The 14,418-nt window shown below is 39.2% G+C and overlaps 1 protein-coding gene across 16 annotated transcripts in view; it reads left to right on the forward strand.

Moving 5' to 3' along the window:
- Positions 1–14,418, forward strand: part of LOC128015600 (disks large homolog 1-like) — a 112,683-nt gene that overhangs the window by 53,094 nt on the left and 45,171 nt on the right. Inside the window, exon 1 of one of the 16 annotated variants that reach the window (XM_052599562.1) lies at positions 8,090–9,259. The exons of 13 other annotated variants lie outside the window; for them this stretch is intronic. In XM_052599562.1, the coding sequence (XP_052455522.1) occupies positions 9,044–9,259 (216 nt within the window). In that variant the 5' untranslated portion in view covers positions 8,090–9,043. Of the gene's footprint in view, positions 1–8,089; positions 9,260–14,418 lie in introns of those variants that run through there. 2 more of the 16 variants (XM_052599567.1, XM_052599563.1) reach the window with 2 other exon arrangements.

The raw sequence follows: 14,418 nt of genomic DNA on the forward strand, positions 1-14,418 counted from the left end.
GGTCTTGGCCGGTGCCCGAAGCGTGCGGTCACACCGCTGTGATCGGTCTTGGCCGGTGCCCGAAGTGTGCGGTCACACCGCCGTGATCGGTCTTGGCCGGTGCCCGAAGCGAGCGGTCACACCGCTGTGATCGGTCTTGGCCGGTGCCCGAAGTGTGCGGTCACACCGCCGTGATCGGTCTTGGCCGGTGCCCGAAGCGTGCGGTCACACCCCTGTGATCGGTCTTGGCCGGTGCCCGAAGCGTGCGGTCACACCGCCGTGATCGGTCTTGGCCGGTGCCCGAAGCGAGCGGTCACACCGCTGTGATCGGTCTTGGCCGGTGCCCGAAGTGTGCGGTCACACCGCCGTGATCGGTCTTGGCCGGTGCCCGAAGCGTGCGGTCACACCCCTGTGATCGGTCTTGGCCGGTGCCCGAAGCGTGCGGTCACACCCCTGTGATCGGTCTTGGCCGGTGCCCGAAGCGTGCGGTCACACCGCCGTGATCGGTCTTGGCCGGTGCCCGAAGCGAGCGGTCACACCGCTGTGATCGGTCTTGGCCGGTGCCCGAAGTGTGCGGTCACACCGCCGTGATCGGTCTTGGCCGGTGCCCGAAGCGTGCGGTCACACCCCTGTGATCGGTCTTGGCCGGTGCCCGAAGCGTGCGGTCACACCCCCGTGATAGGTCTTGGCCAGTCCCCGAAGCGTGTTCTCATTTTATCACTGACTGTTTAGTTGTCTTTTTTAGTTAAAATAAATTCAGTTCAGAGTTTGAAATCAAAGTTCTTTCTAAGGATCTTCCTTACACTATAAATATTATATAATTTTTTTCATAAGAATCAATGACATTATAAATTGTAAAATACAGTTATTATTATTTTTTTATTTCAGAATCCTTAGGTCCATATCATCAAAATAATATAAAAATATATATTTACAAACATACACACTTGAATGCCAGTGCTTCCAGAAAAGGGAGGGAATACCTTGAGTCACTTAATGTACGATAATTTCTTAAATCACTTAATGTCGACACATGAAACTATACATATAATAATTAATATTTGATTTCCGTTAAAAAAGACATGCTGTCCCCAAGTCTTTTGAATGGTAGTGCATATTTACTTATGGTGAAACATGTTAGAGTGCTCTACATACGTTTGTTAAAAAAATGCTAAAACAGGGCTTTTTCAGGAGTTGAATCTTGAATTTTGGTACCCATTGTATGCATGTTTATGTCATAAACCAATATATTTCCTGAAAATGAACTAGTAAATGAGGCAAATGTAGTTTTTCTGTTTCTTATTTAATTTATTTTTAAAGGATTAGGCCACCCAAAAAGGAATTTTCCTTCTCACTTCACTGACCCTATTATTGTATACCCAAAGGCTGCATAAAAGATTTAGAAAACATTTCTTCTTTTGTGTTCCAATGAAAAAGTATTACGGCATAAGTGTTTTTTTGGCAAGGCATGAGGGTGAGTTTTTGTTTTCATATTCTCTGGTCCTGAGATTTTCCATCTTTGTACTGTGTTCTTGTCGTTAGTGCTTGTCATCAGCAGTGGAGAGTAATACAGTAATGTGGCTGGAGCTGCAGGGCAGTAAGTGCATTAGTTTTGTCCAGCTGTATAAAGTAATGGGAGCTGGAGGTGGAGGCATCTCTGCCTTGAATTCAAATAAGGTGCTTTTCTGAGTCAGGTACAATCAGTAATTTGTTTTAGCCTGTAGCCTCTGTGGGGACAAGTGGATCTGTGGTGGGGCACTAAGTGTACCATGAGCGTGAAGACTTCAAATCCCATGTGTTACCAAATAAAGTGATGCATAACAACTGTTGACAAGGAGACCAAATGGCTGCCAATAGGCTCAGAAGCCACTTGATTTTTCTTGAGTCATCAAATTATTGTTTTTTACAGCTTTTACTTCTTTCACCAAGGTTCACTTATAATGTTAGCTGCTGAAAACTGAATCTGCATCATTGATCTTAAAGTGAGGCTGTTTGGTTAATTTCTAAATGGTTGTGATGTCATAGCTATGAGGATTTTGGAGCAGGCTGTCTTTTGCTGTTTGTTTTTAGTAAATGTTCCTTTTGGACTAAAGATTGTTTAGAGATTTTATCTCAGACCTTGTGGATTTTAGTGCCTCCTCACTTAAAAGGGCACTTTATTTACCGCAATTCAACCAAAAATGAAAATTGTGTCAGCATTTACTCACCCTTATGTTGATCCAAAACTTTATAACATTCTTTATTTTGCTGAATAATTAGTACTAGTGTTTTTGATCAATTTGATGAATCCTTGCTGAATTCAAATAATTATTTCTTAAAAAAAAGAAAGAAAAAAGACTGATATTTTATCTTTATATGATGGTCTCATATCAATGGTAACTAAAACAGTTTGGATAGTGGGATAGTGACTGGCAATGTGATTAGCGATGTCATTTTGCTCCATCTTCGGAGTGATTAGTCACATGACATTTACAGCTCTAGTGATTGGCTTGAAAAGTGAGGCCCATTGAGCCAAGATTGCAATATAAAGTATGCACATTTCTGCTTCAGCAGAACAACCTGGAATTAATGGAAATACTAACATATAGCTTTCTAGAGTTGTTAATGAGTAACGTTTGACAATATTTGGCTACCTGAATAATTACTGCACCCAGTTGTGCCAGACATTTTGCTGTCTCTGCTTTGTACAGTGTTGCGTTCCAGTCACAGGTCTGCTCTGAACCGTGTTCTCCCTGCCTGAAAGCCTCCGTTAGTCTAGCTGAGAGCAAAGAGGAGGGGGAGAGAGACCGCTTTACTGAAAAATGAGCCATGTCATTCTTTGGGAATCTAACCGACCACAGTTCAGAGTCCTATAGCACCAGCTGTCTTCTTACGACCAGCATGCAAGTTCATGTGGTCACCCGTGAAGCTTTCTGTCAGGCTCTCTAGCCCCCTTTATCACGATCCTATTCTGTGTGCACTGCATCATGGGATCACCTTGACGCAGCTTCTGGGGGTGGGTGGGGAGTTCGGATCAGAGCTGAGGAGTACTTTGCCCTATCCGGCGGTTTGTCAAACCCTGGCTGCCACGCTGTGCTGGCTTTCACCTCAGGACTCATGTGACATGCTGGCCTCTATTTGGTACGCCAAAAAGATGGGACGACGTCTGATCAGAAGCATTAGGAGGACCAAGAGATTGCAGCTGCAGTTGCGGGTGGGTAATAGTTAGTATTATATATGTGAAACATGGTTGTGAATTGCATGCCCACAGATCATGTTCACTCCAGACAGAATGACTTTGAGCTGTGCATGTAATTCACAGGACAGACAAGAGGGGGGAAATATTGCCTTTTCAGTAACGTCATCTTTTCTTTTTAAATGCAGAGGTACACATACTTGGTTTTATAAATGTGTATAAGTTTATAGTTTATATTTTTGCCTTTGGTAGAAGCAGCATTTTCTTTGTGTTTTCATTCTGAAGAACACACGGATTACCCAGTTTTTAAGTTACTGCAGCATATGTTTGTTTGTCGTAAAAAAAAAAATGAGATGGGGGTAAGGGATCTCTGTTCACTGCTTTTGCATTCTTGTGCAGAAGTATTACGTTTTGTGAGTGTAATTTGTACTTGGTAGCAAAAAATGTTCTGCGTTCGTAAGCAAAACCTTTATGTTGTGTAACATTTGTGTTCAAATGCAAAATGTTGCCTCCTTCTGAGAAACTTTTGCTCGCAATATAGTTTTTCCTCCAACCTCGTATTATTTCCATTACAAACGTTTCTCGGGCAAATGTAAAAATCTCTTGGGTGAAGTGAACGTGAATTTTCTCAGTGGAATGCAACAGTTGCAAGATAACGTAAAAGTGTTATTTTTATTACTTTCAATTGCGTCAATAGTATTTTTTTTTCTGATTATTGTACCTTGCAGATATTGTAGGTTGTGTTTTTAAGACTAATTGAACAAACATGTCTTTTTATGCTGAGATAGTCATTGCTTACTCTATTAGCAAGATAAAAATTGGTAACACTTTATTCTAAGGTCTCTTAACTAGTAATATTAATAAAAAAATATTCATTTTATTAAAAAACTTTATAAAGGAATCATTTTTGTCTGAAGCAGTGTGAATAAAAGATTAACTAAAGGTTTTCTTGTTTTTTTTTCCCTTCCCCATGTGTCTTTCTTATCATTAGGTATGCTGCACTCTTAGTGATTCTGCATTTTTATATCTTTTATGTAAATGTGTCTCTGTAAGCATGAAAGAAAAATTTACTGCAAAGATGATAGTAGAACAATCATGCAGTCTCTGCCGACAGAAGATATGCACATTCACATGTAAAGTATCACAACATGCCTTTTTTTTTACCCCGAAGTGCTTGACACTCTGAAATAACTGCTCATCTCTTTGCGTGTTTGCTGCTGAAATGAATTAGGCCTTGAGACAGAGAGCCTGAAGAAGAGGCAGGAGACGCTCTGAAGGCTTTTGTCCTTGCATTGTGCTATCGATTGATTGCCCATAATGCTGGTAGTTGAAAAAAAAAAAAAAAAGAGGGAATGGCTCGGAGACTGTGAGGTGGTAAACAAAAGAGACAGCTGCTTATTAGAATGGAGAGGCCCTTTAAAATGAGTCAAAGTATTTCAACAAACGTGTCTGTTTGTGAGAGAACATTTTTGTATTTGTGAAAGTCTGTAATCGTAGAAAACAGTTTCTGTAAGAATCCTGCCCAAGGTATTTTACATTAGATCCATTTAATAACTATATATATCAAACCACATTATTATCAAAAGTACAGAGCTTTGTTTCTATGATTAAAGTAGTTGCCTTTAAATGTAAATTAATTTAGATATCACTTTAAGTTATGCAGTTTGTTTGAATGCAATATACAGTGAGATCCAAAAGTAGCTAATAAATAGCTAAAAAAAATGTAATTTTATACCTTCTAATAAAAAAATAAAATAAAAATGTATATTTAATAGGAAAAAAAATGTTATGAATAAAATGACATGATCATCAGGTTTAACTTTTCTGTGAGTTCAAGTGCTGCTGTCACTTAAAGCAAAAGAGAGAAACATTACAAATACTAATCAATACTGATATTAACAATCATTTTTCATTTCAGCTCTTGTAGTTGTATAATAAAGTCTGAATCAATTTGGGGTTAGAAAATAAATACGAAACAGAAGCATTTTTACTTGTGGTCTCCAATGGTCCCCAGTGCTGTACCCCTGCCTTTGTTTGATAATAGAAACAAATTAATATTAATCTTTATTCATTAATATTCTAAGCAGTTGAATTGCTTTTGGCAGGTGGACAATTAAATGTACATTATCTGGTGTCCAGAATAGCACATAGATTTGGGTGTGAGCTTTATTGAGCTTTCAAGCAATATCGCAACCACAAGCATCTTAGTAACTGGCAACGTCCCAGGATGCTCTGATATTGCAGTGATGTTTACACAGACAAGCAGCACATACATCTTACCATTATTAATAACAATAATCGAAATTACACATGATCAAAAGAAGCCGATCGTGATAACAAAATAGCGGTTGACATCAGTAATGTGCTTGTGAAACATAGATGTTTATGCATTTGCAACGGTTTCCTTTTTTACTATTCTCTATTCTTATGTGGCATACAGTCTGCAGAACCCACATTACTGCTTGCCTTGTAGTCTTTTGCTCTGTAGGGAAATATATGAGGTGTGCAGTAATTAAATGAATATGCCTCTATCTTACATGTCATAGTCTGAACTGTACATGTTGTGTTGAAACATTGAGGTTTTGCTGTGGCAGTCACAGAAGTCCAGTATCAGTCCCGTGTCTATCAATGTGACAAAGAGCTTGGCTTTTCTTTCAAATATGTTTTGCAGTTCTACAGTGCTTCATCAGCAGCGCAACAATGCCTCGAGCAGTTTTGCTTCAGGACAAAGAATTTACATCAGATGATTCAATCTAATACTAAAATAGTTTAAACATAAAAAAGTGAAAGTACAGTACTAAGGTAAGATAACGCATTGAATAAGCAATTTTTTATTTTTATATATATATATATATATATTTATTTATTTTTTATATAATAGTAATTTTACTAAATTACATAAACAATGTAACATAACATACACTGATTGTGGATGTACAGTACTGTGCAATTAAATTTTTTATTAGATTATTCTAATGAATGGCAAAAGGATTGTCTGGAAACAGAAAGACATAGAAATAACTGGCATTTTTTGTTGGTGTAAATACTAATGGCCTACGACTTTTGTACAGTACTGTATCTCACAACTTTTAATGCCCTTGGTAGCCAATAATTGAATCATACAAAACAATGTTTATTTATTATTAAATTGGATTTTATGTACCGTATTTTCCGCACTATAAGGCGCACTTAAAAGCCTTTAATTTTCGCAAAAAACGACAGTGCGCTTTATAATCCGGAGCCCCTTATATATGTATCAAGGCGCTCTGTCAAAATGTTGACATTCCCTTTAGCACAGTTCCATCTAGTGGATGCATAACGCAAACCGAGTCAAACGTTTGACTGCAGTATCTTCTATTCTATGCGCCTTATAATCCGGGGCGCCCTATATATGAAAAAAGGTCTAAAATAGGCCATTCATTGAAGGTGCGCCTTATAATCCGGTGTGCCTTATAGTGCGGAAAATACAGTAGTCTTGGTTGAAGTTGTTGTAGTTTTATTAATTCTTTGGGAGAATGAGCGCGTGTCCAAGTTGGAATCTTAATTTGTCTCCTACTACCAAGCTGAATGGATGAATTTTCTCTAAAATAGTAAACTAGACCTTGATGAGATGCATTTTTTTTTATTCTCAATAGCTATGTACTACTGTAGCTAGTGAATTACAGGTTTAGCTGCATTTTATTATTTCCATTCAGCATTTTTTTTTCCTTCACTCCGGTGGCCCAATTTTATGGTGGTGACCCACCAGTTGAGAACTACATGTCTAAAGTGATCCATATTATAGTAAGGTTTGGATAAACTTTTAAACGTATGTGTAATTATCAAGTCCAGTGGTTGATTTAGGACACTTGATCAGAAAACAGTCTAGTATCATTGTTCTGAATATACAGCACCATAAAGCTCAATGTCTTGTCGAGTCATTTGACACTGTGTGGGTTAAACAGTAGAGTCTTAAGCTGCCAATGACGTTGGGGGTCTGGATTTTGGAGGTGTCTGTTAAGTCGGTAAGCCATGGTGAGGGGTCCACAGTAACGCTCATGAAAGATAAATGCGTAGTGTTTTTATTTAATTGCTGATGAATTATTGATACACTTCAGCATTTAGAAGGACAAATTTAAATGAGAATGCTGGAAAGCATGTCCTGAGGCAATGTCTCAAGGCAGTGATTCAAAAAGTTTCAAATAGAGCTGTAAGATTAATATGTGTGTGTGTATGTGTGCATTTTTTTAATATACATTTAAAATATAATACATTTCAATTTAGTTTGTGCCCCTTTTATCATATATATGGTAAATGTTTCATAAGAAAATATTTTAATAAAATGCAGTACAGTGTTTTTTTTTTACCGCATCTTTAGTGCCATACCGCATCTTTAGTGCCATTATTTCCCTTAACCACAGAAGGACGTCATTGTTTTGTTTGTTTGTTTATTTGTTTATCTATCCTCCTTGAGCTAATTTGAAAATTGCCAGGATTACTGAAGACGGTTGCCAGTATCTCCGATCAGATGCTGTGCTGTAATAGGCCCATTGAATGTTGTTCTTTAATTTCTATTAAAGCCCTGTGAATATCAGCTATTAACGTGGAGGAGAAGGCAGGGCTTGGGCTCTGTGGGGTTGCTTGCTTTATTTGATGTGGAAGCTGTTGCCATGGTTTTGGTCCTGGGGGAATAGAGGCACAAGCTGTGACAATGTCTGTTACCTCATTTGACACCTGTGGCACACCTCGGATAGTTTTCACCAGCACAGAGCCGCGTCAGTAGGTTTGACGGCGCAGCGCTGCTGTGGTGGAAATCTGGAGGAATTCTAGTCTTATTAACAAAGACGAGGTTATTTTTGCAAGTGCTTTCTCTTTTTTTTTTCTGTGAAGGCACAGCCTTTTGTCTCCCCCTCACTGAATCATTTGTGTGTGGAAAGAGACTGCAGCGCGTGGAAGCCGATCTGTGTCAGAAGGAGCATTTAGACAGCATGGAATCATCATCTTCTTCTGAATGCGTAGTGCATGCATGCTTCCTGGATTTACCTTTACCTCTGGATCTCATTGGATCTATGACTCTCTCTCCCATTCAGAGCCGTGAGTATGTTTGCTAGCACAAAGTTTTATAATCATTAGCTAATCGTATCTTTTCCGACAATGAAGCTTTTAGCCTAAAGTGCAAGGAGGAGGGAAAAATCAATAGCTTTTTCTGAAATAGTTTTTGTGGCTCGGCTGGCTCTAATGATCAGCCAGAAAACTGGAGTCCTCCGAGTGTGGCCATGCCTAAGAAGAAAAGGACTGCAACAACACCAATCGTTTCTTTTTCATCAGGGTACCACCGTGAATGCCAGCATCTATATTTAATGCACAGTGGAAGGCTTTCTTTTGCTTTTAAGAAAGTGATGTGATTGATACCTGCTCTTGGACAATCTTGTTGTCCTAGTCCATTTAGAAGAAGAATCCCTGGAGAACTGTGGGCTTTAGACTGCAATACTTGCCAGTTAATTGAACCCATTTCCTACTTCTTCAGGCTCTTAGGTTCTCCCCCATGCACAGAGAGCTCCCTGGTCCTTCATTGATCCTCTCTCAGGTCTCAGCTCGTCTGGAGCTGGAGTCACAGCCCAGAGTAGCGTGCACCGCTTGTGGGCAGCTCGATCACCTCCTCCCTCCTTGCTGCCCACTCCACCTTCCAGCATGAGACTGCTGTACACTTGATCTCCCAGCTGGTGAGGACAGGAAGGTTGTGTCGAATGGATTTTGAGCTTCATGTTTACATTACTCCACTGTCGGATCTGTGAGAGGATGCTGTAACCTTATCCAGGTGCGCCCTCCCTCTTCTGCCACGCTTCCACTTTCCGAACTGCCTCGGCGCTTGACAGCTGTTGCGGCTTTGTCCTGGCCCCAAGGGCTGTGATGAACTACATCTTTGGGAACAACACGCTGTACCCGCGAGGCGGTCGGGCCAACGCCGCATCCGGACATGCCGCCCCAGGGTCCAAACAGAGGCAGTGGGCCAAGCGGAGCTCCAGTGAAGAACTACCTTCGTCTTCCTCTCGCTGGCAGCAGCTGCTGGCCTTCTTCACGCGACGTGGTGCCTTCAGCGACTGCATCACGGCAGGAGCGAGCCAGGTAACTCTTCCCACAGCACACCTGCTGCATGGGATGCACATGTACTTGAGCCAAGTGTGGGGAAACCTCACTGTAAACTAGTTGAACTCTCAAGAATGCATATTTTAGCCATTTAGGGTTTGGTTTTGTTGGGGTTCCTGACTGGAGTGTGAGACAACTACGTCTTTCAGCACCTCCTCATTTTTGCATTTAAATGTGCCATTTATTTGCTTAGTTTGTCCTTTCACTGTTTGCTGAGACAATAACTTGTTGTAACGTACAGTATTACCATGATCAAAAGGGATATTGATGGGAAATGTAGCTTTGGTATGTCACTAGCTTTTTCTCTAAAATCGAGTGCCAGTATTTTATGCATTCAGTAAAAAGATTTTCATGTCTGGAGTGACACATCTACTGTACATTAATCAACGCGTCTTAATAATATGACTGGTATTTATTTGCTTAGTGTGTCCTACACTTTGGTGTAATGTTACATTATTAACATTGTTAGGAATGAAAAATGACTCGCCCAGTTGACTGGCTACTCACTTTGCTTGTAAGAAAGTGAAGCTAAGAAGCTACTCATGTGGTCTGTGAATTATTTTTGTTTATTGTGATGGAAGCGACAGAGCTATTCAGTGAAGGCCTATTTAATTGAGAGTTATAAAACATAATCATACTGGACAGTTGAAGTATCTGCTTCCCATAGGTAGAGAAAACACTCAGTTGGTGAATGATAGTCCTCTTGAATCTAATCATATGAATCGGTTAAGTCAAAGCGGTTCTGCATTTTCTTCCTGGCCATAAGTGACCTGAGAGAGCAGACCAAAAAAAAAGCAGTCCATCAGGAAGGCGGTTGCTCATTGTGGCAAGGGGGGGTCATGCCCTGGAATGAAAGCAGGACAAATAGAGGCTGCCACAAAGGGCTTTACAGGCAGGTCTTTTATTTTTGCCATTGACCCTGTTACCACACTGTGATAACTTCATCTTTTTTTTATGAATGTTTTTAAAATGCCAAGTAGGCCTGTCGCGATAGTCGATAAATCAATTAATCACACAATAAAAAAAAATTAGCTCTCTAATTTTTTCGGCCGCGATAATTTCTTTTTTCAATTTTTATTACAAAAAAAAGTAACATGTCATGATTTGGGGTTAGTCTGGAGCGCAGCCTGTGGACAGCCCACGGTAGAAAATTACCTCTCTGATAGCACAGATGTCCCGGAAATAAAGAGATAATGTCTCACTAGAGTGACCAGCTTTGGGAAGCGCCTTTCATTTGCTTGTGGATGTTTGCGTCACAAGTGATACAGTGTTGTACTTGCACTACTGCTTTATTTTAATACCGCGTAGAATATTTTGGAAGTTATTTCGTTGCCCCTTCGAAATTGGCCTACTTCTTGCTTGCTTCATGTGGCTTGGTCAGCTAAACATGTCTGTAGGCGTGTGGTTGCGCGTGTCAACGTGCCCAGTGACTTTACACACACGCACACACACACGCACGTACATGCGCGTGTAGTTTTTCTCATTCTTTCCAAAGCGCTCGGGCAGTTGCGCTCCTGAGGCATCTGTCGTTGCTAAGCATCCATCAGCTGCGATCTCGGTTACAACAAGGACATTTCAGTAATGGATTTCCACCACCGAAAAACCCTTGCTGTAACTCTACTACAAGATTTATTTACGAAGAAAAGTTAAAAACTCTTGTCACATGACCTGTTGCGTTTGCTTCATTCTGAACAGCTGAGATGTTTTTAACTAGATGCGGTGCAAAAACGAGAGCGTCAGCTTCGCTTCCATTATGAGCGTGCATACCGCATTTGAAATAACGAACTTGAGCGCCCAAAAGACGCGAAATGTGAACGGCCCCGTCATTGGTCAAAATGTTTACTTTAGGTTAACGGTTAAACGGTCAATATGAGCATCCCTAACTGGCATATAAACATAATATAACGTACAAGATTGATTAATTTTAAGCCAAACAAAGTCAATATGTTGGTATTTCTTGCTCTGAATCTGCCATAAAATAAAATCAAAGTTTATTGATCTTTGAAAAGCTGTATGCATTATTATGCCATTTTCATTATATTCGTTGAAACTGGTCTTAGAACGACAATATTATCGTTTATCGCGATAATTTCTTGGACAATTTATCGTCCAGCAAAATATGTTATCGTGACAGGCCTAATGCCAAGGGTACCAACATAACACAGTTTGTTATTTAATTGGGATATAGTAAAAGTAGAGTTTGGAAATATAGGGAACGGTTTAAACTTTCAGCTCACAATTTAGGATTTATGTGTTGGGTAACAGTTAGAAGCCACCCATGAGCAGGACACAGAACTGTAAAGTATGATTATGTGTAGTTTTAGTTGGGTCATCTGCAGACATTCAAATATTATTATTTCAGTCCAAGTGTAATTAATTCTTGCCTTACTGAGTCTGACACACTGCAAAGATTGGATATGAAGTGATATAAGAGCAAAGCAATATACTGTATGCATAGGGAAGACCACGAATTTGTGATGCAACCCAATGCAACTCACTAGATCATTGCTGAATTGGACAGGCATTATGAACACTGAAAACTTATTAGGAGTGTACTAATCCAGTTATCATTGTTTAATCACACTCATGTCTTTCCAAACCCTTCTGTGGTTCTTCTGTGGTCATTTTGAGTATTGTAATGGACACCCGTGCATGCTTGTTATAGTGAATGGGGAGCTTTAAGACTTTAAAAAGGATGCAAAACATTTGCTATATTCCGATTCCCAATCCTTCTGAAGCCATATGATAGGATTTACTGATAGACAGACCAAAATGAAAGTCATTATTGATTGATAATCTTTCCCTCCATTGAGCTCTTAACCGCTGTGACCAGATCATTTAATCAGCGAGTTGTAATGAGTGCATGTTGACCAATTTTATGATAATATTAGGATGCCCCAGTCCTCACTTTCCTTTACTTATATCTTACTTTTAGTGTCCAGGATATTGTTCAAAAATCCACTGTTTCTATTCTACTGTTGAAATAGTCTCACTCACAGTTTTGGAGGATGGATAAATAATGACAGAATTTTAATTTTGGGGTGAATTATCCCTTTAAACCTTTAGCTGAATTTTATCAATCTGATATTTTCTGTGCTTTTAGCATAATGGAATCCATTTTTATTTGCTTCACCTTGCATTGTATTGCAGAGATGGACACGTTTAGACTGCTAAATTAAGTTATGTCTCTCTGGAAACTTAGACATATTAATCTACCTTTTGTTTAAAAAAGAAACTCACTATATGCCTGATATATGGCACCTTCAATCAATGTTAACCATATTTATCTGAATGTACCAGATGGCACATACTGTGTAACATAATTTTTTTTTTTTTTGGCTTCGTCCATCTTAAAATGAGGGAAATTATTGCAAAGACTCCGAAGTAATTTGAAGCCAGTGGCTTTTAGATTTATGGACCATTTGAAGTCATGGATCGATTTAATGAGAAAGCAAAATACATGCAGATCTGTGGTTTGAATCAAAAATAATTTATTGAGCATGAAAATCATTTTATACTGAAGAAGGAAAATGATTTAACTGGAAAAAATGCAAAGCAGTTGATCGGTTTTTCCACAAAAAATTAGAGCGACAGGAAGAGCATGGCATCTGAAGACAATAGTAATTCTTACAGGTCATGTGTTTTTATTGCAGTGCTTCCCCTTCTGGGCTGCCTGATTAATTATAATTTAATAAAATATGAAGAGGTTTTGAAGCAGCCAATGAAATAGAAAGTGCGATTCAGTAATGCTACTTTCTCTTTGCCATTTTTGTATGTGGTTTGAGGGTACAATGCCATCCCAGTCCCCTTTTGCAAATGGATTTATTTAATTAAATTAATATTTTTTACTTTATTTAATTATATTATAAACATATGCTAGTTAAAAAATTTTAGCCTGAATGCACTGTAAGTCACTTTGGATAAAAGCGTCTGCCAAATGTGTAAATTTAATTAAAATTTCGTTTTACATAACAGTTTAAGTTAAAATGCAAAATGTAAAAAAAGTCTCAGTATTTAGTGTGTTTTCTTTTTGCTTTTACTGTTAGCAGCACTTAAATTACATTACCTTCAAAAATTGGTGTAAAACCTGATGATCATGTTATCCTGCATGATTTAAGAATGCCAGTATCATATTTGCCTATTCCATTAACAGCCTAGAAATCCTGCTTGGGTCATAATGCTTCTTTGTTAAAAAGTGTCAAATGAAATTACTTTCTAATTAATTGCACGTCTAAATTCTGTATATACACAAACAATTTGTGTTGACGTGGCACATCCGTATAATACGTCCATGTTCTACCTGTTTCTGTTGATCTATTTCTGGTAAAGGCATCGCTGCAATGATGTGCCAGGTTTCCATCATTCGCCCACCAAGATCTCAAGCACAGCTAAGCCTCCACATTCACTTACCAGCATAACTTAATGTGTGTGTGGCACAGGTGAAATTAGGAAGGAAATAAATTGATGTAGTTACATTTTCATTTATGTAACAAATTAACATTGCCATATTTTGGACATACACAGCTTAATATGTATCACCAGCCACAAATGCATGCATAGGTCTCATTGTGATGCATCACAATATCATAGTTGTATTCTCATAACTGAACTGTAGGAAATGGTATGAATATAAACATATGAATACAATGACCTAAAGTTTTGCAATGCAATATTGTGAGGAAAAAGATTTACAATATAAATATAAAAATCCCAGCATGGGTTGCAAAATGACTTGCTAATTTAAGAGCAGCAGTTGAAGATCGGTGGAGCTGCCGTGAGCATGCATAGCCTCACAGGTCTCACTGCAGCTTCAGCTGTTGCCATGGTGTTGCCATAGTGATCGTCAAGCAAGGACATTTTATCATGTGGCAGCAGTTGTTTATTTATTTCTCATATCTGTTGAACAAAGAGCTTTGTATGACGGCGTCTCTTTCATCAGGGATGATTTGCAGGTGAAACTCTTGCTCTTGGGTAAACAGCAGATGAGGCGTTTGCCGCTTCATCAATCAACATCATAATAGCCCCCCAGTCACCCTCCCTGACCCTGCCCATTAACCCTATTAGCTAAGCGGAGACAAAAGAGGGATCCTCCTTCCTGGCGTGATTTATGGCTTCAGCAAGGTTGCAGTAGATTAAAA

This window comes from Carassius gibelio, chromosome A6 (genome assembly GCF_023724105.1).
Source record: "Carassius gibelio isolate Cgi1373 ecotype wild population from Czech Republic chromosome A6, carGib1.2-hapl.c, whole genome shotgun sequence".
Lineage (NCBI taxonomy): Eukaryota > Metazoa > Chordata > Actinopteri > Cypriniformes > Cyprinidae > Carassius > Carassius gibelio.